Genomic DNA, 26,617 nt, shown 5'->3' with positions numbered 1-26,617 from the left:
AGGAAGGGTAGGAAATTGAGTACTGGATGGAGTAGCATCACTTAGTCCAGACTGGTCCCCAGCAGAACCTTCCCTGTACACGTTACCCCAGGCTGGTTTGTTTGCTCCCGCTGACATGCCACACCATGCCAGGGCCCAAGTCTCCCTCAGACTTGCCAGCAGAACTTGTACAAGCAGCCCCAGCATCCAGGGAATGCTCTTCAGCCCATGAAAAGAGTTTGGCCCCACCTTGACCCACAACACAGACTCTGCCAAATGGTTACAGCCTTAACATAAAACTTGCCAATGGTCTAAATGACTCAGCTGTGAACTTACACAGGACAAGTCAGGTGTAACTACAGGCACAGAAAGATGATGCCTTGGAAAGGTACCTGTCAGAGTTAGCCACAATTTCTCCTAGATGTCTGGTGTAGCCTCTTTCCCTTCTGGCTGGAGATCTCCTCTCTGAGCAGATCCTCAATTAACAGGCAACACTCTGAACCGCTTCAGCCAGCACTAGCAGAATCCAAATGTAAGAAGGGACGGGCAAGTGGCCAAGGCATTCAGCAAAAACCCTGAGTATTCCCCTAAACCAGAAATTTAAATTCACTACTAAAAGGTCACTTCTCTATCAGTCCCCAGGAAAGCAGCAAGGGTTCCTGGCAGCCCTCTGATGTTTTAACAATCTCCTGGCAATGTCAGCAATCAACATGATTTAGTCACATTGGAAGCTGTGCTGGCCTTTCAAACAAATTAATATAATGAGCTGATCGCATACACACATGCTATACAACGCTACATCTGTAAGCCAGGCAGGCTGTCTTGGTGCATGGGATTACACGCAAACTGCACAGAACAGGAGCAATTAGCTGCAGAAAGTTGGAAGCGCCACCATTGCTGTCAAGGATTTCTCACAAGTCAGAAAATAGACTTTAAAGTCAGCAGGAGCAATATAAAAAGAAGGAAAGTCCCCACTTCCTCCTTTTTATAAGAAAGAGCAAGCTGGTGTCAACAATTTGGTCCTTTCTACCTTCACTCTTAATAATTTCAGTGTAATTTTAAAAGCTATCAACAACACAGTTCACCTCTTAAGTCTTTACCATTCACTGCCTTGTTATTAAAAAATTGACCGCAAGCCTCTGCCTCTTACAAAAACAGATGGTAAATGCTACTTAATTTTAGCTCTAGTTATTTTTGACTGCAAAGCTGAATCCCTCCCCACAGAAAGCCGCAGCTGTCGTGACACTAATCACAGGTTTCTGGATATGGTGCTTTCCTTCGCATTCAACCAGTACCGAGCTGGCTCCGCAGCGCTGCCTGACCACAACTTTTACACAATGTACTTTCATCTTATGATTAAACCCTAACTTTGGAAGTTATTAGACTGATTTGTTACACTTGGCTTCATTACAGATGATCTGTTCAAGTAACTGTGTCATTCTCTTTCGTCTGAGCAGCACACAGAAGGGAAACGTGCAACAACCATGTAATGCAAACTGCACGGGAAGCACTTTTCCTGCCCCCAACATCTCACTGCTGCCCAAGTTTCCTTGCTCTTCCCAGAGACAAAAAACGCAAACAGCTGCACTTTTTGAGACAGTGACTCACCTGCCTGCCACTCATACCCAAAGAGTTCAGATAATCACACACAAAATAGAAAGTTCATATTCGAGGTCATTTCTGCCCCATTCAGAGCAGTAACATGACCCTCATTCACTCACACCTCAGGTGAGACGTGGCCATGAGACAAAACCCCCTGATGAAGCAGCCAACCCTTGCATAAAAGATCAAGTATCTGCTTGAGATCCCACTTCCCACATGAGGTGTCAGACCAGAAGGCATCAGGTCCCTGCTGGGTAAAGACCCTGCAGTGTCTCTCTCTTAAAGCTGCTCCTCTGTTTCCCTATCACATTCCAACAGAGGCAGAATTTCCTCCTGACACCTAAAACTCTCAGAAAAGGTAGTCTCCAAAACTGTAAGCTTTCTAGGAACATTAAAAAAGAAGTTTTATAAAAACTGGTATTTTCCAAGAAAAACTGTTGCACTGAAAGATTTCAAACCAGCCCCTAACATAGGGCACGCTGATACAGAATCACAAAGACACTGAGAGTCTCTGTCTCTTTTCGAGAGACAAACCACACATGCAACTCACCAGTCTGCTACTGCATTACTAATTGCTTCACATTTACAAAAGGCTCTGAGATCTTTTGATAGAGACTGCAGGAGAAAGACAAAGCCTCCATTAATTATGATAGAGAATTAATAATCACAGGCAGATCAAAGGCAAAGACTTGATCAAATCCACATAAAGGCAATGTATCAAGGGATTGCATTCAAAGCAGAACTGTGGTAATAAAGGAAATTATTTATATGCCTCAGCAGGCAGACAAGGCACTCAAAACGGCTGGGCTCTGTCATTTAAAGAAATGGAAAGACCTAAAAGAAGGGGGGAGAGAAGCTAAAGGCATATTTTAAGAAAGGGCTTTAATAATCCTTCAGTTTAGTTGCAAAGAGCAAGCCACGCTTCCTTGTATGATGGACGTGTTAAACTTACACAGATGGGTGGTCTATTCTGTGACTGCCAGAACAAAGATCTCCCTTGTATTTTTGCCAGGGGTAGAATATGTATCTCGCATGGTAGCAGCATATCCAATACTTGATCCAGTGAGAAACGTTTATGAGAACACGGGGTTTTGTTCTGTTTATGAGGGTGACATACTGTTTTCAGGTTTTCTCCCATTAAAATTCTTATATTTCTATCGAGTTGTTTGGTTTTTTTTTTAATTTTGGTTAAAAAAGGATTTGCATTTATTGGTGCGTGACACCTGCGTTGAGATAGCCAGTATTAACACTGCTAGAGCTATCCTGGCCAAGCCCTGCACACGTATCAGCCCTCCTGAAAAGAGGAAGGGTGCGTTGAGGCAGAACGGGAACAGGCAGAGGAGCAGCAGCTTGGGAAAGAGGAGCACTAAACAGACCGCAGTGGCTGTGAGTGGCTTTCGACATGACCAGCACTGGCAACTGAACACCAAATCAAACAAAATGAGACTCTGTAATTACTAAGCAGACAGATCTTTGGCCAGTTACGTGATCCACTTCAGTTCAGCAAGAAAGCTGAACCCTACAAAATTAAGTTGCTGTGTGCTGACCCAGTTTCCTGCTCCAGCTCCCTGCAGGGCCCTGTGAACACAGCGCGGGTGCTACCGAGGGTGAAGGAGGATTCTGCCCTCCCCCAGCCACTGCCTGTGTTGGGCAGCCGTGGATGACACAACAGCCAGTAAAGCAGGCCCAGCTACCACTCCTGTTACGCTGCTGACAAAACTGGACAGATAGATCTTCCCTCCAGTATTAACCTGGCTCTGATAACAACTGACAAAGCCGGAGCTGACCCACAACTGCCTGGGCATGAATAGGCAGTGATAAAAGCCAAGATGAGCCCACAGTACCAACACAGAGGCACTGTACTTAACATGCGGGTCTTCTTTCCAGCAGTTGTACTGATCCCATTCAAGCCTCACAGCTACCAAAGCCCAAGCCAGAATTCGTGTCAGCATTTGGCTCCCCGGCTGTTTTAGTCCCTTTCTGCTCAGCTCATGCAACAGGCCTAACACCCACTTAGTAAATACTTAAATAGGCATCCTTCAGAACGTGTTCTGCAAGGCAGAAAAGCAAAATGCAGACTTTGACAGAAACTGACAGAGAGCTACGGAGCTAAAACTAAAAGTCAAACTTGGGATTCATCGTTTTGCTCGAAGTCCCTGTTTCTTGCTTCTTTAACAATTATCTTAAGTTATGCAGCTGTCTTTTTCAGGCAGGCATTCATCCTGTCCGCAAAGGGGCATTTCAGACTTCACCCCTAGGCTGCCACTCACCACTTTCCTTTTGCTGGCACTAGTGGTTGCAGAAGCCACATTATGGCACAGGGCAGGGATGCAGCATGCCTGAAAACTAACCAGACAAGAAAGGAAAAAAAAATATAAAGCGAATTTGCACTGTGTAGACACACAAACACAAATGCTAGCCACAAAAAACCCCAAACCAAACAAAAAAAAAAAAACCAAAAAACCAGCAGAAATAAGAGCATGGACAAGAATGGTGTTTTAAAGTATTTACAAAATTGGACCTACAAAAGCAGGGTTTTCAAGTATGGAAAAAGCCACCCAGTAGGATACAGAGCTGACACACTGACCTTGTCAGCTCTGCTTCCGTCTCCCTACACTGACCTTACAGCAGCAATCCCACAGCTTTGAAAATGGCATATTTTTTTAATCACATTTCCTCATGCCTGAGAGGCACAAGTATATTTTTAAACAGCTCCCAGCAGACAGTTCTGACATTTTGGCCTCCCTGCCTAAAACAGAACAACACTCCCCTTCACGCAGATGAGCAAGGAGAGGTCCACAAGCCGCATTCGCTACTCATAATGTGCTGCAGTGTTCTCAGGATGCACACTGGCTGTTACGACTGCGTGTCGCTTAGGCCCTGCGCACGCTCTTGAGGTCTGGAACCAGCACCTGGCTCGGAGCAGGACCCTGTAACTTAACATCGTGTATCCATTCCTTTCACAGATGTGAGATTTTTCTCCCCCATTTCCTGCCCCTTGCACTAGCTTTTGCAGAGACTTGTTAATAAATGGGAAAATTTTTCCAGTAAAGAGGGTCCCATGCCCTCATATATGTATTTTATTTCTAAGGCAAAAATAAAACAATCTCTAAAGCATCTACCTCATACCCAGCTCTCCTAAGCACTTACATAATACACACCAAAACTATACAGCTTCTATACTCCAGAACATGAAGTGGGCATACATTTGGCACTTGTGTTGTCCTGAACTTGTAAATAGATAGCTTCACTCCCAGAGTTTTTTGACAGGGAAAAAGCCAGGCTGCTGCCTCAAATGTCACAGGCAATAACTGCAGCTTGGAAGGACCCTAAAAGCAACTAGGGAAAGCTACACTTCTCCCTCTGCACACAAATTCTGTTTGAAAACAGTGAAAACGTACTTCCTCAGCCTCTGCCGTTACAATTCCACCACAACATACAAAAGGTCATTTCTTCCTGTGAAGCATGGTGGAGGATTATGCTCACCCAAGCACACTGCATGAGCACCAGGACAACTTCCACCTGAAAGAAGGATGTGGAGTCAAATCCGCCTGATGAGAACACAGGGAAAGAACAAGTCTGATAAAAAGACTGAAAGAGGCTTCTGGCCTGATCCGCCCCCAGTAGAAAACCCACAAGGCATTTTAAATTTCCTGCCACGAGTTCTCCATAAAATGCTGTATGCTACTATATAGTGCTTAGTGCACTTCAAGGCTTCTGTGTGCACCTACAACCAAAGATGAACACAAGCAGGTAGGGAACAGCACGTCCACAGTCTAGGAACTCTGAGAGCCCAATGAAGCAGGTTGACTTCCACAAGATGCCAAGCACTGACAAGACTCCTTCAACCAAAAGCCACTCCAGAAACCAGAATCAGCTCACTACTTAAGGTATCCATGTCTGATGGGTTTGGCCAAAGCAAATCACCAAGGGAGAGACAGCAGAAGCTGTCAGAAGCAGAGCTAAAAGCATTACTCTGGAATAGAGATGCCTAGTCCATTCAATCAATTCTTGCCTTCTCCATCATGAAGAAATTGGGGAGAAAACAGTACTTCAGTTTACTGCCTCTATCTCTGACCCCACATACAAATCTAATTCTGCAAACTTTATCAAGCAGAACACTCAGCATCAAAAAAGTCACTACTGCAGCTCATGGTAACGCATTTCACAACCAAGGTGGTTTCCATCCCTCTGCCAAATCCTTTCCACTTCCTTCTCATGGTTTGATACTTCATCTGCAGGTACTCAGATGAAACCCCCTCAGTTAACAGCCAAAGCAGTTTTACCTGCTTCAGCTTACTGCTTTCCCTATATCACTCAACCCTCTTTCCAAAGGCATGAAAAGGTTAACAACCACCAGCAAAAGCAGTCTACTATGCAAATATGAAAACATTCAATGTTGCTTGTTCTGCTGAACATGTCAAGGGAAGTACAGAGAAACAGACTCACTTCTGAAGGCAGTGATGGCAGGTGAGCACAAGAAGTAACAGAAAGGCACCGTCTTCTCCAGCTGGTAGTACAGAGCTCAACGAACCAACTTCACACAAATGGAAAGGAGACTACAGCTATGACTTGCAATTCAAAAAAAGCAACTTTTTTACTTCTGCAACATTATTTTACAGGAAGAATAAGCTGAGATAAATGACCCTGCAAACCACAAAAAGTGCACATGCCTAGTCACTGGAGTTGCTCAAATGTCACCCAGAAAGACAAGGAAAACCCTGAAAAACACTCATATATAGCAACTATATTTGCAACACACACAGTGAGGGTTTTCTAGTAAATACTAGTTTTCAGTTCAATGGAGCACAGGACCAACAGAGGGATAGGCAGTGCTCCAGACTAGAAGCTTTAACCTCAACACTCAACACACAGCTTTCCCAGTACCATATACTGAGGTTACTCATGCCCAGCTCTACCTTTCCTGTGTCCTACCTGCATCCAGGGCAGTAAAGCACTGTATTGAAAATGAACTGAAATATCTCACTATACAAGCAGACATTGCAAAATACAAAGAAGTTTTTCTCAATGATTTCCAGACAAGTCATATGTGGAAAATTATTTTACTTGTTGCTTTGAGCACCAGAGAAGCCTGCCAAGGCAAGCACTTCAGTGATAAGCACTACAGACCTCACAGTAAAAGAAAGTCTGGAACACAGAGCCCATGGTCAGATAAAGGCCAGTCCCTGAGGGGAAGGTACAGTGAAGACAGCGGCTGCCATAAAAGCATTCAGATGTTTAACTCTGCCAGGTTTAAGTAAGAAATAGACACCACCATGCCCTAATGGAGCTGCTGAAGACGCTGTAGAAAGAGTGGAGCCCTGGCCTCCGACTGCCATTCCAGTCCAGTTTCCCAAACACAGCCCTCAAGGGATAACAAAATGTAATCATGAAACAACAGTCAGTCCAAGAATCAAATCAAAACAGGTCCAAAGCACAAGAAAATGTCACATTTCACCAACTATCAAAAAGACCTGCAGCTGTTGTTATTTTTTTACTTAGTCAGCACACCAAAGCTTTACACGATTTGCAGTTCTAGCTTTCTGTGGTGTCTTTAAAGCCTTTGCACTGATAATACCAGGTCCTATGAGACAGACAAGGTGGTGTTTGTTTCAGTGGGGCTAGACTCTTAAAGACTTTCAAGCTCAGCTACTGATCAGTCCCAAAATAGCCTTCTAACTACACAGCCTCTGACTCACCCTCACTAAAGAAGCAGCCAGAGCAGCAGTCCAATGGAACCTGTGCTTTCCTCCTCACTAAAAGGTTAGATGGGCAAAAAAAGACAGAAAAAAAGTTGTACTCTTACTAGTACCTCAGTGCAAAACCAGTAAAAGGACGCTGATGAGAAGCACAGTTCCAGGTCGACTGCACACGCTTGTACCATGAATCATTAATCCACAGACTTCACGCTGTTTAAGAAACATCCTTACTCCAGCCTCAGAAGGGTCTCAGCTGCCAGGAGCCACATAAGATCATTGGATAATTCAGGGTGGAAGGGACCCCAGGAGGTCTCTAGCTGAACCTCATCTTCAAAGCGGGGTCAGCTCTGAAATCAGACCAGGTTGCTCTGGGCTTTATCATGTCACATCTTAAAACCTCCAAGAACAGAGGCTGCACAAAGGCTCTTCGTGTCCTGTCCCACTGGTTCATAGTCCCCAGCATGAAAAAGTTTCTCCCTCTGTCTGGATTGAACCTCATTTGTTTCAGTTTATACCTGTTGCCTCTCTCCTCTGCTATGCACAACGGTGAAGAACCTGGCTCCATCTTCTCAATAATCTCCTCATAGGTATCAGCAGACTGCTTATCTAAGACGTCCCTGAAGCAGCCTCTTCCATAGGCTGAACAAGGCCAGCTCTCTCAGCTCTCCTCACAGGACAAGCGCTCCAGCCACCACCCTGGTGGCCCACTGCTGAAGGTGCTCCAGTTTAGCCATGTCTTTCCTGTATTGAGGAGCCCAAAACTGGACTCAGTATATCAGCTGGGGTCTAAGGAGTGCTGAGTAGAGGGGGATAATCACCTTGCTCAATCTACTGGCTGTGCTTCTGTTAATCCAGCCCAGGTTATTGTTGGTCTTCTTCACAGCAATGGCACACTGCTGGCCCATGGTCAGCTCGCTGCCCACCAGGGCCCCCAGGGCCTTTCCAGTAGAGCTGCCCCCAGGCAGGCAGTCTTCAGCCCATATCATTGCAGGGGGCTCTTCTTTCCCAAGCGCAGGACTTGCTCGCTTGCTCTTGTTGGATTTCAGAAGGGTCTATGTCTCCCTGAATGGCAGCCCTGCCCTCAAGTGTATCAGCTGGTCACCCAGTCTGGTGTCATCTGCAAACTGTACAAGCCTGCACTCCATCACCTCCTCCAGGTCATTGATGAAGATGTTATACACAACATAAGGGCAGTGCCACAGGCAGCCATGAGAATCTTTTTCCCCCTTTTCTTGCACCGGGGCTAGTTACTCTGTTTTCACCCTTCCAATATATTAGATATAAAATCTTTCACACTCCCAATATGGCTCCATAGAATCACCTGGTGTCCTCCTTTCAGCTGGGACAGAGTTAATTTTCTTGACAGTAACTAGCATGGGACTATGTTTTGGATTTGTGCTAAAAACAAGTGTTGATAATGTGGAGATGTTTTAGTTGTTGCTAAGTATTGCTCACACTAGTCAAGGACTATTTCAGCTCCCCAGGCTCTGCCTGGTGCACAAGAAGTTGGGAGAGGACACAGCCGGAACAACTGATCCCAACTGACCAAAGGGATATCCCATACCATATGACATCATGCTCAGCATATAAAGCTGGGGGAGATAAAAGGAAGGCAGGGATGTTCAGAGCGATGGTGTTTGTCTTCCCAAGTAATTGTTATGCGTGACAGAGCCCTGCTTTCCTGGAGATGGCTGAACACCTGCCTGCCCATGGGAAGTAGTGAATGAATGCCTTGTTTTGCTTTGCTTCCACGCACAGCTTTTACTTTACCTATTAAACTGGCTTTGTCTCAACCCATGAGTTTTCTCACTTTTACCTTCCCAATTCTCTCCCCCATCCCACCTCGGGGGGGGATGTGAGTGAGCGGCTGTGTAGGGCTTGGTTGCTGACTGGGGCTAAACCACAACACCTGGCCAGCTATGCTGTGATGCACCGAATTACTCAGCCTCCTTGGAAAAACAGTGCCCATCTCCTGTCCATTCCATAAAAAGCGGAATTCCCCAGCTCAGACACTTTCAAAGTAATGCTGTTTGCATTCTTAGAGAAACCTCTTACCAGCCACCAGATCAACAGCACATTGTTTAGCAAATGAAGGAACCCAGTGAGAATGCCTTTTACCAAGATTCTGGGCCGTATGGCATCTGCATGTAATGCCGTTCCTCAGAAGACAAGTCACTCACTAAAAGTTACAATTTGTTTTACCAATTTGTCCACAGAAAACAAAATCCATGCGTGTTCCCCATTGATTAAAGAGCTGACAGAGAAAGGCTTTTTATAAGGTGCTGAACTAGCTTGGCAAATGTTGGTACTTGTGATCCGTTTGTTAACATGTAAATGAGAGGAATTAAGGGATCAGAAATATACAGTTGGAAAGACAGCATAAAACAAACACACACCTTAGATGCCAGTCATGGCTTGGTCAAGCATAGCTCCCCAGCCTTCTTATTGTTCTTACTACTGATGTCAGCAGAGCAACAGCCACCACAGTTTAGTTTTTTAAACCAAATGATACGAAGCTAAATGATACTGAGGATCCAAGGTGATGATTTAAACTACGGCCCCTCACTGTGTTAATGCAGCTACAGCTGCAGTAAAAGTGGACGTTTTCAAGACACCAGTCTAATTAAGCACATCGTAAGCGGTCAAGAGGGAAACTATTAGTCTGAATCTGTGTGAGCAGTCAGCGGAAAAACTCACAAGCACCCAGTGATCCTGGACAAGTCATGGAAACAAATATATACCTTTCCCCTTCAACCATACAGAAGAGAGCGGATACTAAGGCCAGTCCCTCTTCCATTCCTATTACCATCTGTCTGTCTCCCTGTCGAGGCACCCTCAAAAAAACCAGCTCCACAGAATCAGAGAAGCGTTGCTTGGAAGGACCTGCCAAGGTCCAGCTTGAAGCTGGACTATTTGCCACATTAGGTGAGGTCAGTCATGACTTCTCCCCTACTAGTTTGTGTGGCAGACAGCAGATCTGGTTTGATCCTGGCACAGCAGGACCATTTGGAGCATGACATCCTGCACCCAATTAAAACACAGTTTCCCAATGATAGGGCTCCATTATACATGCTTATTTTATTATCTAATTAGAGAATCAAGATCCCTGTCAGACCAAATTCAGTACAGATCCAAGATATTTATAGCGTTAGCATTCCTGCAGCCTGCCTAATCCTCCAGTGGAACCAAATCACTGTTAACAATACTGGGATCCATACACAGAGAAGAAGGCAAAGAGCAATCCGAAGGGACAATTTTATAACCCTATTCCTGAGAAGGAATATTAAGGAGAAAATGGAAGCCTGGATGCCCTGGTACTTTCTCCTATTCTGCCACTTCTGAAGAAAATCTTGTCAATTTTGCAAAGCCTCTAAATTCATCTGCTGGACTAGTCAAGCCAGAGAAAAAAACAACACTATTCTATTTTAATATGACAGAAGTGTCTGCATCTGTTTAATAACACACATGCATACATCTGCCAAACAGACCTAGCAGAAAGACACTTTCTGAGGATTACACATTTTTCTATTTAAAGATAGTAAAAAAGACACCATGCCTCTATACAGACATCAAAATAGCTCTCCTCCTCATCCAGCTCTCACAGCCTCCTTCCTTACTCCAAATAAATTGTGTATGCAGCCACCTCAGCTAATTAAAAATTAGCAATAAGGCCATATGGCAGCTATAATGGAAAATACACTATTTCTTTTTTCAGTGGATTTCATTATGGTTCAACCACGCAATGAAAGAAGTACTAAAGACAGAACCAGAATTCCAGGAGCCAGAACAGCTTGCTTGTTTTATAACCAAAATGCAGCATACATTGAAAAGAGATTTTTATAAAAGTTTATATCTGATCGCCAGACAGGTCTCGGATTACAAAGAAGCCTTTTTCAACTTGGAGAAACAATCACTGAGAGGTAAAACTGAATTCCCAAAGATCCTGTTGCTCACCACTAGCAAAGCCAAAACCAGAATCCCATCCCATGGCCCCCACTCTCAGCCTAAGGGCTCCGGAGAAGGGTCTGCAGCGGGTGCCTGGAAACAAATCATTTGTACAGGATTTATAATTAGAAGCTTCATTGTGTGGATATATGTTCCTCCACAAGGAAGTGACAGTGATTTAACAGCCCGAAGAGTACGAAGCCAGTGCTCTCGGCCAGTACGTGCTGCCAGGTGTGCATGTTCTCCCCACATCTGGTTTTCAGAGCAAGACTTAACTGGATTCAAATTACAAAACCCTGAAACGACATATGTTAGCCATAATACTTTTCCAGCTAAACTAGACATACACAGCAGAAGCCACAAATTTTGGGTTGCAGCTTTCTACTTGGCCAACAGAAGAGCACAAATTAGGAAATCTATACCTGAGCAGAATATGCTACACCCTGGAGACATCACTTGGCCACTGACCTATTAGTTGTGCAACACAGAGGCTCCTATTCCCATTTCTTCTCCTCTCCATGCTCAGCCCACCCCCAAAGATAAACAGGGCTCACTGTCACGCACGCAAGAACCGCTGGTTTAGATCCCCCGCACACAGCCCCTCCTGCAATGGTGGGGAGAGCATGCACCACCACCAAACAGCCTGTCCTGCAGCAGGGGTCCCAGGATCCAGCACTCCTCCTGAGGGCAGTCTGGAAGAGCCCCTTGAAAAGCAGAGCTCTCCCACTGCTCACCCTGCCCCTCCTTCCCTTCCACTTCCCTCCTCCTCACCACGGCACATGCCAAGCTCACCACCACCACCCACCCCACAGCCCAGCGCGAAAAGTGCAGATGACAACAACCAGAGGCAGCTGCACCACAGCCGCCGGGGCGGCAGGTAAAGCAAGGGCCAGCACACGTATGCCACACAGACCCCGGGGAAAACCTGCCGCCAATGCCCATACTTTGCAAGTTAGAGTAAATAACTCCGACAACTGCATCAGTTGATTTTGCTGTGCCCTGAGGGAAAAAAACCCTAAGATTCCTCAGTGACAGTGCGCATATATAACACATTTCACAGAGCAGGCAGAGACCTACAGGGGAGGGGGTAAGCAACTACCAAAGTCACCACGCAGAAGAGCTCAGTTAGATGGCTGTGCAGAGTGAGGCATGTAGACATCACGAGAGCTGACCAGTACAGAGCCCGTGCCATCAGTCATGTCCAGACACTGGCACAGGTCAGATCTTTCTCTGGAGCTACCCAGTTGTTTTTCAAGTAGCTGGCTTCTGCAACAAGATACCCAGATCCCATTAGTTCTAAGAACCTGGAGGTTTGCTGAAGTCCTCATTGCTGTAACGAGCAGAGGTCAGCACGAGAAGCCTTTGAGAAACCAGGCTTCCCTTCCTTCTTTCTTGCAGGCCTCCAGGTCTCCTGAAACGACTGTGAGGATTTTGAGGGCTGGCCCTTAGCCTGCTGCTGCTGTAGTGAAGACCCTGCCCCACCAGCATAAGAACATGGACAGACTGAAAACACTGAAAAGGGAATAAGACTTCAGGGTTAAGAAGGCACACACGGAGCCTCCTGCATTACCAGCAGCAGCAAGAGTGACAAGTATCACAGACAGATGATGTTACAGGTGAGGCAGGAAACTCCTCCTCCTTATGACACATGTCAGCATCTCTGTACAGTCGTATGTCCCTGTCAAGACATCATGTCCCAGCAACCCTGACACAGGCAACCTCTCAGGTGCATATTTGCAGGCCAAGATTTCTAGTGGTGCCCAAGACCTTTTACACTCAACTCCCTTTGAAAACTAACAGCACTTTGGCATCCAAATCCCTCATGCGTGGCTTTGAAGTACCAGCTACACTGGTGCTTCCACACCTACAAACTTGAATCTCCTCGACTGTGCCCAGGACACTTGTATACACAAGATGCACACATTAAATTTCCTTCCCAGTTGAACAGCAAAGCTGTAACTGCTGAAACACCAGTTTCTGCAAACAGTGGACTCTGCCTCTCGCTGGTCTCGCCACAGACCACATAACCCTGGATCCCTTAGCAACAAGTTGTTCTGACATGCTTTCACGATGGAAAGAGCTTGCCAGCTCATCTTCCAAATCTCCTAACATCAAAGTACGATTCAAAGCTCAAAGCAGTGCATTGGAAAACACCAGCTTCATGTGTTTTTGGATCAGCTGACCTGTAACCATTCTTGAAGTACATAAAAAGACATTTAGCACTGTCGTGCATAACTGTACTAAATCCTCTGGACTCCTGTATTGCTGACGTGCAAATCAGTAAGATGCATTAATATTAATTATCACAACTCTTAAAAACACAAACACTTAAGTTAATATGATTAATGCATTTATGACAGTGCATGGCAGAACACACCTTGATCTCCCTGCACAGATCCACCAGTGGGACCAAGAATACCCCCTTCACACCGGCCAGCAGAGAGCATCTGCACAGACTTTACATGAAGTCCTGACTTGGCAGCTCCCCATCCCTATCAGGTCCACGTGCAGCCCTCCATACATCAAAGTCTCACAGGGCTCACCCCATGCTTATCGAAACAGAAACAGCCAGATGCCAGCTTCTAGATGTCTCTCCCAAGATGTTGGCGTTAATAAATCCTTTAGAAGAAATGAAAACAGGTATCATTGAACAACTGCTTTTAAGTAAGGGTAGACTTTAAGGAGAAAATAATTCCCTTTCCAAATCCCTGCATTAGTATTTTTAAGAAATTCAAGATCTGGTTTTGCAAAACCAGAAGTGTTGATAACCACCTTGCTATGGTTTTATGATAGAACATAACAGTGTTCTTACAACGAATCTTATTTTAATGATTGCAACTCTGAAAATAAAACAACTTTAAAATGTCTGTTTTTCTTAAATAAAAGCAGGCCACTTTCTTCAGTCCACTGCTGAAGAGCTACAGAGCTATTTCATGTATCTGGCTGCATCCTGTCTAGAAGAAAGCTTCCAGCTATAATTCAAAACTCTAGTGTCTCACCAAGAGACTGTGCCTAGAGCTGCGCTTGGCTAACCATCCTAGCCTAGCTGCAGTTACAGGAGAAAAATACAGGGTTTACGACACTATTAAAAGGATGATTCCTGTGCCTGTGAAGTTCATTTCAGTTGAAACACTGACACGAACTGTATCTACAGTACACCTTTTGCCAGAGTGCCAGAACCCAAACTGGCACTGCTCCAGCAAGACTGAAACCAGACCTGGTCAGAGGTACGCCTGAGCCCTACAGGAGAAACTCAGCAATTAATCTACACAGGTTCCAACTGGAAATCTCTCTGTTTAAATTATTAGTAGAAAGGATAATAAATTGAACCTGAATTTGCATATGTCTGCACAGTCTTTCTATGGATATATACACACATCTGGAACGGTATGCAGCTTCAATATAATTATATGCAAATTCCTCTCTTAAAAAGCAAGTAATTCTGCTTCACCAGCACCCAACTCATCTTCTGTTTGGATATTTCAGCAGCAGTAGCCCATTACCAGTTCATAAAGTAGGATACATGAGCACAGTCATCAGGGAACACAGTCTGCAACAGGCAGGAATGGTTGTGACAGGGACAAATCCTGGGCATGAATAATACCACCAACATGAGTGCCACCTGCAAGGTGAATGAAGACTGAGTTAAGCATGCCTTACAGCTTTACATCTTTTTAGCATCTAATGAACAGGCATCTTTCAGCAACATTTTAAAGCTAAACATATTTGTTAGAAGTCTCAAGCAGCCACTAGGCACTGGCTAAAGCAAAGGTGCAGCACACTGAGATGGAGAAGTTATATTTTTTTGCACTCTGCTTACATGGGTACATCTCTGGAGACGGCGTAATAGACAACATTAAAAAGAGATTTTAACTATATTCAGTATACCATATTCAAACGAAAGATGAGATCCGTTTTCTAAGCCAGTCCAATTCTCCTATCTTGTTGTGTTCAAGGGGATGCCTTACAGACTTGAGATGTGCTCATCAATACAAGGGCAATGAAGTAGATCTGGTTTTGAACCTCTCTCCCCTCCAGAGGGCAATTACCTGCACAAGCAGACCCATCCATTTCAAAGGAATGATAAAGAAACTGTTTCCTCCAATTTAATTTTGCTGTTGAGCTTATTTCCTCATGTTCTTCCCTCCAGAAAGCCAAAGTGGCTCAGGCAGTACGGACAGTCTCAACTGAACAATTTGGAGATGGGCTTTAGCACACATAGAGCTGTGGGAAACGGGCAGATTCTGCAGCGCCTTTGCCTAAGGATCAGGGCACCAGAGAGGATTCAGGAAACACAGTTTCTTTCCTTGGCTTTGTCACTGGCTTGCCAGATGACCTTGAGCAAATCACTTCACCTGCTCCAGCTTCTCTCCCTGCAAAACAGAGGCAACAACTGCCACCTTTCTCTGGGAAAAAAACCATTGCCATCTAGTGAAATGTGCATCTACCAAGATATTTACCAAATTGGTGTGCCTGAAGGCAAATGCAACAGCAAACTTTTCACAGCCATGCCATTTCACTGTTACACTGAGCCGTAGACCCCAAGAACAATACTTTAACGTCCCCTTGACATGCACAAAACCTTCATTTTTCAGTTGCTGTTGCAATAATTCTGCCCTCTGTAGCACTGTCATCTCTTGCCTTCCTCCCTCCACCCATGTTGATTTCATCAGGCACAATAAATTGCTCTTTTCTGGAACAGCTTCGTCACCCCTATGCCCACCCCCAATCGTGTGACTGGGAAATGACACTAGGCAATTAAGTCTGTTGTATTTCTCCCACTGACTCCTCCATATAGGCTATATATATACACATGCATACACAGATACAATAATGGAAGGTTTATTTAGCCAAACACCTGCTGCCCAAATCTTTCATGCAAAGAAAACAAAGCTTTGCAAGTAGGCGAGGAGCAAAGCTTCCAGCAAACCCCCTCCCTTATTTCAGTACAAAGACATCACTCTGACTGACAGGAAAGGGGAGATTTTGGGGGGTTTTTTTAAGTTCCTTTTGCAGATGGAGATGAAACACAGCACTATCTGAAACAGTATCTTTTACAGGGTCTGAAAAGAATCTAAGGGACCATCTAGTTTACAAACTGTATCCTGCTATGGGCCCTGCCAGCACCCCGATAGTTTCCTGAAGTATTTAAAGCAGATTTTGGAGCTCCTAAACAGATGCGCTGAAGTTTAGTAATCACATTACAGATGTGGCACATCTTGAAAGCCCAGGATACACCAAGACAGAACCATGTCACAGAAACATCAGGCAAACTTAGATATCTGCCGATTTCCACACAGCCTGGCATGGGGGGGTGTTTAGAAACCAAAGGGTCGCACGAGCACTGGCACAAACACATCCTGCTTTTTTAAGGATGTGTGTCATGACTGATTGTAGCATTTAAGAATGCAGCGCTCTTCCCATAGACACATCCCTTCTCCAGCTGCTTCCCTCCCACCTGGGCTCCCTACCAGCATGGAAGGCTTGAGCTCATCTGCAGGTTTTCCTGCAGCGGGACTCCACTGAGGTCTTTCAGTACTCATTGGTCACCCATTTTGACACAATCTGCAGTCATTTAATAATCCTTAAGACCGATAGTTTTGTCTCAGGGGCATTTTTAGCCAAACTATGGGTTAAAAATATTCCTGGGAAGGAAGAGGAAGGGAGGAGCCAAACAGACAGTGAGATCACCCACCCAGTACTTCCATAGGAAACCAGGGTAAAAACGGCTCCCCTGTGAACAACAGTGGGTCCTGTTTCTTTAAGGTCAGGGCTGCCTAATAAGTCAGTTCAGCCATAAAAATTCAGAAACGTAAATACAAGGTGCAATAGTGTAAAGCAGAGGTTCGAGGTAGAAACTCAACGGCTTCCTCAAACTGTTAAGCAACCTATAGAATTTTACTTAAAACACTGAAGAATTTGACCTGAAATCTTAACCCTACCTCACCTTAGCGGCACGCACTCACAAAGCACTACGTCACACCATACTGCTAAAGCAAGAGCGGCAACAAAGCTGTTTACATGCTATGGTAAATACTTCGGAGACTGACAGAGTGGCTATCACCAGCATACCTATGAACCGTTTTTATCCTCCTGTCATAAAGCAATGGTGTGAGATTATTTATACTGGACGTCTTGATAAGCCTAATGAACACTCCTCTCCCAATATAACCTGTCTAAAAATAGATCGCAGCACATTATAAAGTGGTTAGCCAAAGAAAATATTTAAATTTAGTTGCTTATGGGTTGGTAGCCACACATTATGGTAATTTATGACATGGCTGCCACCCATGATTAAAAAAAGAAAACTGCATAAATAACCAACAAAAACTTTTTCCGTATCATTGTAAGGATCTCTCAGCTGAGTGGCCCAAAAGTCGCGCACAAAGACAAAAAGGATTAATATAACTGGATTATAACGCTTGCACAGACCAGGTTAAAAGTCACTATATGAATACAGCTGAGATGGTGATAGCAGGCCTGTATTTACACCACAATACAAAAGACAGGCAGCGAACGCAAGAAGTACGTATAAAGAACTCTCTGGCTTGCTTGCTTTTCATGCTGTCACAGGGAGAGGAGGCAAGAACGATTTGTGGTTGTGGCAAGTCAGCAGCCAACATTTCGACTTGCTGTTGGTGGAGAGAGCAAGATTTCCTCTGGGAAGATCACTCTGACATCTGCTGGTCCCCTCAGAGAAAACCAGCAGAAACCACCTGGAGGGAGGGAGGGAGGGAGAGAGGGAAACCCCCAGGGCAGAGCCTGATCACACAGGGAAAGTTGCCCACATGCCTCCTCTATGGTCTATCGACTCATTCGAGGAACGCCACTCAGACAAGCTTCCAATTACCTTCTGCTTCATGCTCGCATACAAAGATTTAGTTTCTAGCCCTGAAATTTGTTCCTGTGGCTGCCCAGGTCCTACCACAAGCCATGGATCAGCCTCTCTCCCCCTGGTGCAGACCCTACCCCACCACCTCGTCACCGCTTAACCCTTGGCCCCCTCCAGTTCCACAGCTGTGGTCTGGACAGCCTGCATTTGAGAGCTACCCCACAAAAAAAAGTGCAAAACATAAAAGGGTAATAAGCTGTTTCCCCTTACAACGAAGGGCCTCAGCAGCCTGCAGCACCACAGCATGTCACACCCAATGGGTGGCTCCAGGGGCTTGCAGACAGTCTTTCCACCCTTCACATTTTCAGACTGGAAGGAATACTCAGACTAAAAGCTGTGTCACGTGTTTCAGTTTCCTCCCCATTGCACTGACAGAAGCGTGATCGCCGTGCTTTAGTTCCCCGCTAAGTACTGACGGCAGTAACTAAAACAGGCCCTTCCACCACCAAGAGGAGCTGCAGCCACAAGAGCAGCCAAAACAATGGACAAACTTGGTGAAATGAGCTGGTGGCTCCTGCTGAAAGTGGTTGTCTCAAAAACATCGCCTAGCAATGCCAAAATTTCTCATTTAAGAAGGAATGCTGCCAACCTGTTTAAGCTCAGAAGTCACCTTTGAATGAAATAAACTCTTTTGGAGCATGTGGTCAGCATCCCCCACTGGAGGTGAGTTTTCTCCATCTTCCTTCAGAAACAAATGAGATTATCAGGAAGGCAAGACCACTTTTGCTGCTCCTCAGCAGAACCACACTAGAGAACCTTGGTTAAAAATAGATAATAAAGGAAATACCAGTAAGCCACACCAACACAGCCAGAAGGAAGAGGAAGCAATTTCCTTGATCCAGGTTTTGAGGCCAAATATTTTATTTTTAAATATTAAAAAACTACCTTCTAAATGTTGCTGGCAATTAATAGACTCAATACGGGTAAAACATGTGCTCGTCCAACAGCCAGCTGAAAGGAGGCTGAAACTTGAATTACATCCCTACCCTACACCCATCAGAAACTAGAACAAAACCAAGGCCAGTTTTAACCATCCAGAAAAACAAAACTGCATTAAGCTATAAGGCAAGGACACCCAGATTTCCTGCTAGCAAACAGCATCAGTCTAGGGATAACCCAGAGTAAGAATTTCTCCGCAGAAGCCAATATTTGGTCTGTCGGGGAAGCAGAGGACAGAGTACACCATCCTCAAAGGACACAGCGCTCAGGAGAAAGGTATACATGTGTATACATGGCTGGACCATCTTTATCAAGCCTAGCAGCAAGACGCCACCTCCCTATCTACAAGAACAACCAAAAAGTTGTGCTGCTTGAGAACAAACAGCTCTATCTACGCACAGCCTCTGGTGTAAGTGGGCCTCTGTGAGAACGCTTCGCACGCGTGCCCACGCGAGGCTGTGCTGGGGGTGCAGCGCCAAGGCAGGTCGGGGCAGAGGCGTCCACCCCATGCGGCGGCAGGGGTGGGTGCCCAGCGGGGGCTGAGACACCCCGACATGGGTGCCGGTCCGCAGGCCCGGGTGGAGGGAGCTTCTTCTCTAGGCTCCCTGCACCAAAGGGGGAGGCTTATGCCTCCCTGCCCGGCTGTCACTGATGGCGACGACCCAAATCAACCCCAGTGTAAGTGTACTCATGCGAAATCCTGTTGCTCGAGGGCTAGGTGTTCTTGCTGAATAGATCTGGTTATGAAAAACACTGGGCAAGGTATCTCTGCCAACATAACGCCTATGGATGAAGCAGGCGTGGAACGAAACCCGGGTAGATTTAATCGGTCCCTCGTGGCTTCCCCAACTCTCAAGACTAGAAAAAACAACGCCCGCAGCCTCCTTGGTCACCAGAAGTTTATTTTACAGCAGAAAGTGGTTTCTGGGGTTCCCTTCCCAGCTGCGGGCGGACGTAGGAAGAGGGGAGCGGGGAAGCGGGGGTGCGGGCGGCCAAGCCGTCAGCCCCGAGGTGCGCCCGGGGAACGGCCACCCCACACCGGGCGCTCCCAGGAGCGGGCACCTCCCGGCAGCCCCCCGAGGCCGGCAGCCCCCCGAGGCCCGCCCGCAGCGCCTGGGGCCCCGCGGGGCGCACGAAGCGCCCTCCCGCCGCGCCCCCCCCCCCACCCCACCCGGAGCCAGGCTGAGGCGGGCGAGGCCCCGCTCCCCGCCGGGGCTGCAGCCGCTCCGCGGGCAGAGCAGGCACAGCGCCGGCACAGCGCCCCTCCCCGCGGCCCCCTCCCCGGGGGCTGGCGAACAAAGGGGGTTTCTCCCCCCCACTCCCCCCAAGCCTGCCGCCCGCCCCCACCGCAACCTTCCCGCGGAGGGACGGGACGGGACGGGACGGGACGGGGAAGCTGCTGCAAGTCACGCCGGTCGGGTGCATTTTCCTTCCTCCCCTCCGCGCGGGCGAACTCACCCTCCTTGGCTTTCTTCTTCCTCGCCAGCGTCCCGCCTAGCTTGCCCAGGAACGACTCGTCTTTCTTCATCCTGTGGGGCCGCAGCGTCGGGGATCGGACGGGCGCGGCGGACATCGGCTTTGCCGGGGGGTCGCCGGGGGAGCCTGCCCGAGTCCTGCCCGATCCCTGCCCTGCCCGGGAGCAGCCGGCAGAGCCGAACAAAGCCCGGGAGCGGGTGAATCACCCGGCCGGCCGCGACCGAGCGGGGAGAGCCGGCAGCGGGAGGCGGGGGGGTGTGCGAGCCGGAGCCGGAGCCGCACGGAGGGCAGGGGGCGGGCTGGGAGCCGCTGCCGGCGGCCACAGCGCCCTGCCACGGCCTGGAAGTCCGTGGGAGGCGGGGGCGGGCCGCCGCCCCGAGCCGGCCCCATCGCCCCGGAGGGGCCCCGCGTCCCTCGGCCTCATCCCGCGCCCGACGAGGGGCCGAGGGTCGCCCCGGAGGGGTCCCCGAGCCCAGCCCCGAGCCCGGGGGCGCCCAGCCGGCCTCAGGCACACGATGAAGTTTCGGCCGCAGAGAGCCGTGCCATTCCCTTTGCGGCTGGGCTGCGGGGCGGCCGAGAAAGGGGGCCGAGGGGTCGCAGCCCTGTGTGTGTGCTTGGAGTAGTGGGTAAAACACACTGCTGAAAAGCAAAGCCCCCTCACAGCCAGACCAGAGAACAAAATTGAGGGCAAACTCAGCGTGGGCCATTTGCCAGGGCTCTGCTTAGTTCCTTCCTGGCTACGTTCAGATTTCCCTCCTAATTTTGCAGTCCAGCACCTCTTCTGTCAGACTACCCTGCCTTCTTCTCCTGGCACATTGCCTGGTACGTTTGGCATCTCCCTTGTGGTGAGGTTGAGGGGACGGGGGCTGTAGGCTCCATCTTTGCCAAGCTCACATGAGCCGAGGCCCGCAGGCACCTCTGAGAGGGAAGCCCACACCTCCCAGGTCTCCAAGCGCTACCACCACCATAAGCGCAGTGTCTGCACAGAAAACCAGCCAAAACCAGAAAGTTGGTTTTCATACCACAGAGAGAATTTATTATTTATCGTTTTACAGCACCCGGGAGCATGATAAGGGCTTTGTGGAATACACATTAAAAACAGATCCTGAAGAGTTTATAGTGTTAGGCTCTGATCCTGCAAAGTCTTACACACACACTTAACTTTAAGCCCCTGAAGTGGTCCCACTGACTTTAATGAGACTTCTGGGTACCTAAAGTTATGCCTTTGACCTCTGGCCATGCTCCTGCAAGCAGTCCCCATCAGCAGCCCTTGCCCCAACAAAGAGCAGCATTCAAATCAACACGACCTGGCACAGGATCCACACACTCAGCTTACAGGTCAGATTTTCATGCTTGACCTGACAGAGAAGTAACACTACACAACCCATCCAGAGCATAAGATGGCAGAGATAATTTTCTTGAGTGTGTAGTTTCACAAGAGATTTAGCCCAAACTAATCCCCTCTGTCATGAAGACCTACTTTTGTCCCTCACCTCCAGCTGCTTGTTGGTTTTCTATATGCACTTAGACAACTCATCCAAAAAAAACCCTAACAAACCAAAACCAAAATTACCCTGCCCAGGTTTCCGGTGTGACTGAGCATGAAGTCACCCAAGGGCAAGTGCTCCAGCAAAAGGGAAGTGGGGAGAACGCAACTAGGGCTGGGAAGACCCTTTGGAACAGCAGCACAGACTTCTATGAATGGGAGGTTATCGTGAATTTGCAGCCTGATATATGATGGAATGATGACTTATTTCAAGTAGACATTAATTTGTTAGGGATTGAACTCTAAATACATTCAAGAGTGAACACTAACTTTTAAAATATTTTTTCAAGATGCTGCTTTCAGAAGAATGTGCCAGACTGGACTGACTCACTTTAATCCAGTTTTGCAATTACAAAGACACGACCAAAGAACAGGAGGTGTTGCTGCTGTCAGCAGCAGTGCAGTGGATACGGGAAGTTCAGATGCCCTTTAAGAACAACTACGCATTTCACAAGTAGGTAGTGCAGTCTACCAGCTGAGGCACAGCAAGGAACCTTAACCAAGAGCCTGTAACTGACCCTGGGGACACAGGCTGAAGGGACCCGCTGCAGCCAGCCACTGTCCCACCGTGTCTGTTGAGAATGTGATACTAGTCAAAACAGAGCAGGGCTGCCCTAAACTGCAAGAAAAGCAAAGCTGCACAACACTTGGCATTTCATGAAAATGTCTTTTCATTAAAAAAGAAGGCAGCCACAGAGGAACCTTCAGGATACAAACCCAAAACAGGACGGTCTTTGAGCTGGCATGTGAGGTTTTGTCCAAAGAGGAGCACAGCGCAGGACGCAGTTTGATTTTGCCTGAAAGCGTGTGTAAGAGACTGAGCGTTCTGCATTTCTCTCCTAAGTGCTGTTAGCAGAACATGGAACATTAAATATAAAGATACTGTTCATTTACCTACGTTGCAGTTTAAAATCCATATCCAAAAATCTGTAAATATTTATATAAAAATATTTTTCTTTTCCCTGACGAAAGTAACGTTTAACACAATAGTTAATTAAACATTCAAGAAAACAATGCTTGCTCACCTGCTTCTCTAATTAGTTTTCTTTCTGCATTTGAACCATAGGCTTGCCTTACAGGCTCTGTTTCTGTTGCAAAGGAGAGTGGCAAACAGACAAATACCATTTCAAAGCATAGAACTGAGGGGTAGTGACAGGTTTGAAGTAGGACCTGCAGCTACCTTAATCCATTAAAGGCAAATATTAAGATTTCAAGTTGGTAACGTTCCTCTACTCAAGCCACCTACTCCTCCAGCGCAGCGAGGTCCGAAGTCGCCCACAGCACCACTGTGCATCACTGGCAAAAGCAACCACGAGCCAGGAGTGCTGTTTCTGTGTCTCAGAAGTCCTGCGTTGCAGGCAGCTTGGACCAGGGGTTCCTCATCAGATTAATGAGCAGTATTTCCATATCGGTGATTTCCTCCAGCCCCATATTACCATTGCATTATGTGTTACCACATCATTTAAATATCTCACAAAATAATATGTACTGTGGATTTTAACACACTGGTCACTCTCACTGGCTGTGCAAGCAGCATGAGCTGTTCCTGCAAGCCATGTTTCCTGTGGTCTGCTCTGCCAGCCAGGCTGCTGAGCTGCAATCCTGCCCTGCTGAGCTTCTCCATTCCACAGCCCTGGTAATGCTGAGCCTCGGACCGGACTGGTGACAAAAGTCTCAGGAAATCCTGGAGAAAGCCTCTCTGAAGAAAGTATGACTTCTCTAAAAACATGCAAGGCAAGACCAAAATTGTAACCACACTATGCTTGAGGACTTCAGGGAACGCAGCAAGCCCCGGTGTAACTTAGGGCAGTCCCTCACATCTGGCCCAACCTGAGCGCAACATGGGTTCACTCTAACTGATCATAGAATCCATCACAGAAACTATTATAAAACTTCACTATTTTGTTTGCATGAAGAGCAGTGGGAATTATTATGAAGAACATACGAACGAGGCATACCCTGGCACCGTTGTATCAACGGTGCATTCCGCACATTTTCCAGCTTTCAGTAGGTCATCCCCAGACGAGACCAGAGGTGCCCACCTCTCCTTGCTGGGGTACTGTAGGCTACAACGAAGGCTCCAGGCACCTGAGGAAAACACTTTCGCTGACCAAACCACTCATTCAGCCCATGTGCTTGTCATGGACGGGTGCAAAGCAGTTTAATAATTATGATGACCCATATGCAGCCCTAGTATGTAAGTGGCCCTGCCCAGAACTAAAAGAACCACTTTGTCAAGTTTCGGAGCTGCAAACCAGAAGATGATGCCAAAAATCTTTAAGGCCTCATGTGATAAATTGGTGTCCAGATAATATGCCCTGTATTTGCAGTCTGATTTTTTTTTAAAGCACAATTTCTTGCTTTAAGCACTCAATAAGGTATCCTTGAAGCTTACACAAAATCTATTTCTCATTCCTTCCCAAAGTTTCTCTCTTGATTTCAGAAGTCAATTATAATAAGTGGAAATCCTGCTTAAGACATTGGTTATAACCTCAACTTCTCTTCCTGTTTCCTTGGCAAGTCCCAAACCTGCCAATGGCTTTCAACTCTGATCTGGCTTTATTGCAGGATATGAGAAAGCAGCCTGTGATCAGTGTTGCATGGAGCATACAGAAGGCATTTTATAAGGCTCTGTCTGCTCTAAATGTTTAATGCATAGCTGATGCAAGTTGCAGCGACCACACGGTCTTGTCCACATTGTCCCAGCTCCATGTTCCTGCACACCGAGCGCTGTGATGCTCTTATATGCTCACCTCTTCCCTAAGCAGCTCAGATTGTCTTTAAAGGCTACTGCTGCACCAGGACACTCGTATCTTGCTTTGGTACAGAAATGTTTGTCTTAGCTCATAGATTACACTGCCTTTAAAAAGCTGTGAACTTTATGCTATGCTGATTTTGGAATGTGTATGAAGCCTAAAACTTATAATGGAGCAGTTCGTTCTTAATTAGACAGCCCACTGCCCCAGCTTTAGTCAAATAACCTCCTCCCTGCATATACTTGATCTTTATACCTCACAGCAAGATAAGCTTGTCTTGTGTTTGCACATAAAGGCAATGATGATGATTATTTTTTATTGATGCTGCTTCTTTGGAAGAACAAATAAAATCTGTTTAGGCTTTTAGACTGTCAGTGAGAACGTACCAAGGCTGGGATCAATATCAGTTACAAATCCGCCTCTCGCTTAAATGATTTTGAGGTTTCAGGCTATACCTAATAAATCTTTTATGCTGATCTCCTGTGCAGGCAGGCAGCTCTTCCCTGTGCAGGCAGGCAGCTCTTCCCTGCGCTCTTGCTAGTGGAAAAAGCAGGTTAGCATACCAAAAACTTGAGCTATCCTACTTTCTTCAAATACCTACACTTCAGCTATTACACATTTCTCTAGTGAAGATTTCAACCCTTGGAGCTGCTAATGAGATGCACACCCAGTTTGCCGTCCAGATTCACATACAGTATGAATACATGCATTTTCACACAGTTCTGTGCCTACACATCCAAAAACACAGCTGCTGCACTCTTCAGTACCAGGTTTGCCAGTCACACATGTTGGTGCAGCGTTTTAACAGCAGTAGTGCCAGTACTGCGAGTGTTGAAAAGTCACATCATTTCTTAAATAACTTAATTCAAATACAGCTCCCTCCAGCTTTTTGGAGGAACGCTCTCAAAATCTTCATAGAGTGGAACTTATGACCTATGAGGCTTGTGTGTACAGTACAAACACTGATTGTAAAATCAACTCCCATATAGCAAATATGCCCAGATAAAGACCAGGCACACATGGCATACAGAGGAAACAACAGTCCCTGCAGTTCTTCCTACATTGTAAGTTAACATTACCACCAATACATCAGGAAAATAGGCAAAAGAAAAAAAAAAAGAGACTAAAAAAAGAGCAGCCTTAATTATGCTGAAGACATATATAGAAAGACATTCATTAGTTAAATTGCCCATTTCATTTAAGGCTATTATACATCTTTGCAAAATTAAATAATTAGCAAGGACATCAACTGCATTCTGCTGGCACGAGCCAAATGAGACACTTTACAAATGCAAGCTCCATTTTCCAATGCATCAGAAATAATCTGAATCCATAAGAAAAACACTAATAACACTAAAGTACACATAAATGTTGATCTGCAACACGACTAGCAGAATAGATCTTCTCATTTCATAGAATTTATACTGAAGTCTTAGATTACATTTAGCTTTAAGGCAGCATAAAAAGCATTTTATCCAACCTGGGGGGAGGGGGGATATAAAAATCAGTCAGTTCTCACACCTGCATTTTTTAAGACATTGTAATCAGAAAATCTGGGAGAACAAACTTAAAGCAAGAAAGCACACAGATTGGTTCACAAGCTATACGCACAGTCCAAACGGCATATAAAACTTCACTGACTCAAGTACAGCACTCGAGACGGAACAACTTTTAAGCAAGTATCTTTTAATAATCAAAATAAAACCACACAGACAGATCCGTTCACCTCCGACTTTTGATGTCCTATGTCTTTATAAAGAAATGCTTAAATTTGTAGCATAAG

General features: G+C 46.4%; 1 protein-coding gene across 2 annotated transcripts in view; it reads right to left on the bottom strand.

The window, feature by feature from the left end:
• The window catches only part of PARVB (parvin beta), a 68,344-nt gene extending 47,467 nt beyond the window's left edge, over positions 1 to 20,877 (bottom strand). Inside the window, exon 1 of one of the 2 annotated variants that reach the window (XM_064461039.1) lies at positions 20,515 to 20,877. In XM_064461039.1, coding sequence (XP_064317109.1) covers positions 20,515 to 20,629 — 115 coding nt within the window. In that variant the 5' untranslated portion in view covers positions 20,630 to 20,877. Of the gene's footprint in view, positions 1 to 6,030; positions 6,118 to 20,514 lie in introns of those variants that run through there. The other variant, XM_064461049.1, reaches the window with a different exon arrangement.
• Positions 20,878 to 26,617: the final 5,740 nt, after the last annotated feature.

The sequence above is a fragment of the Phalacrocorax carbo genome, chromosome 1 (genome assembly GCF_963921805.1).
Source record: "Phalacrocorax carbo chromosome 1, bPhaCar2.1, whole genome shotgun sequence".
NCBI classification, from domain to species: Eukaryota; Metazoa; Chordata; class Aves; order Suliformes; family Phalacrocoracidae; genus Phalacrocorax; species Phalacrocorax carbo.
The sequence above is the reverse complement of the archived record's forward strand: the minus strand, read 5'-3'. Positions and strand labels throughout refer to the sequence as shown.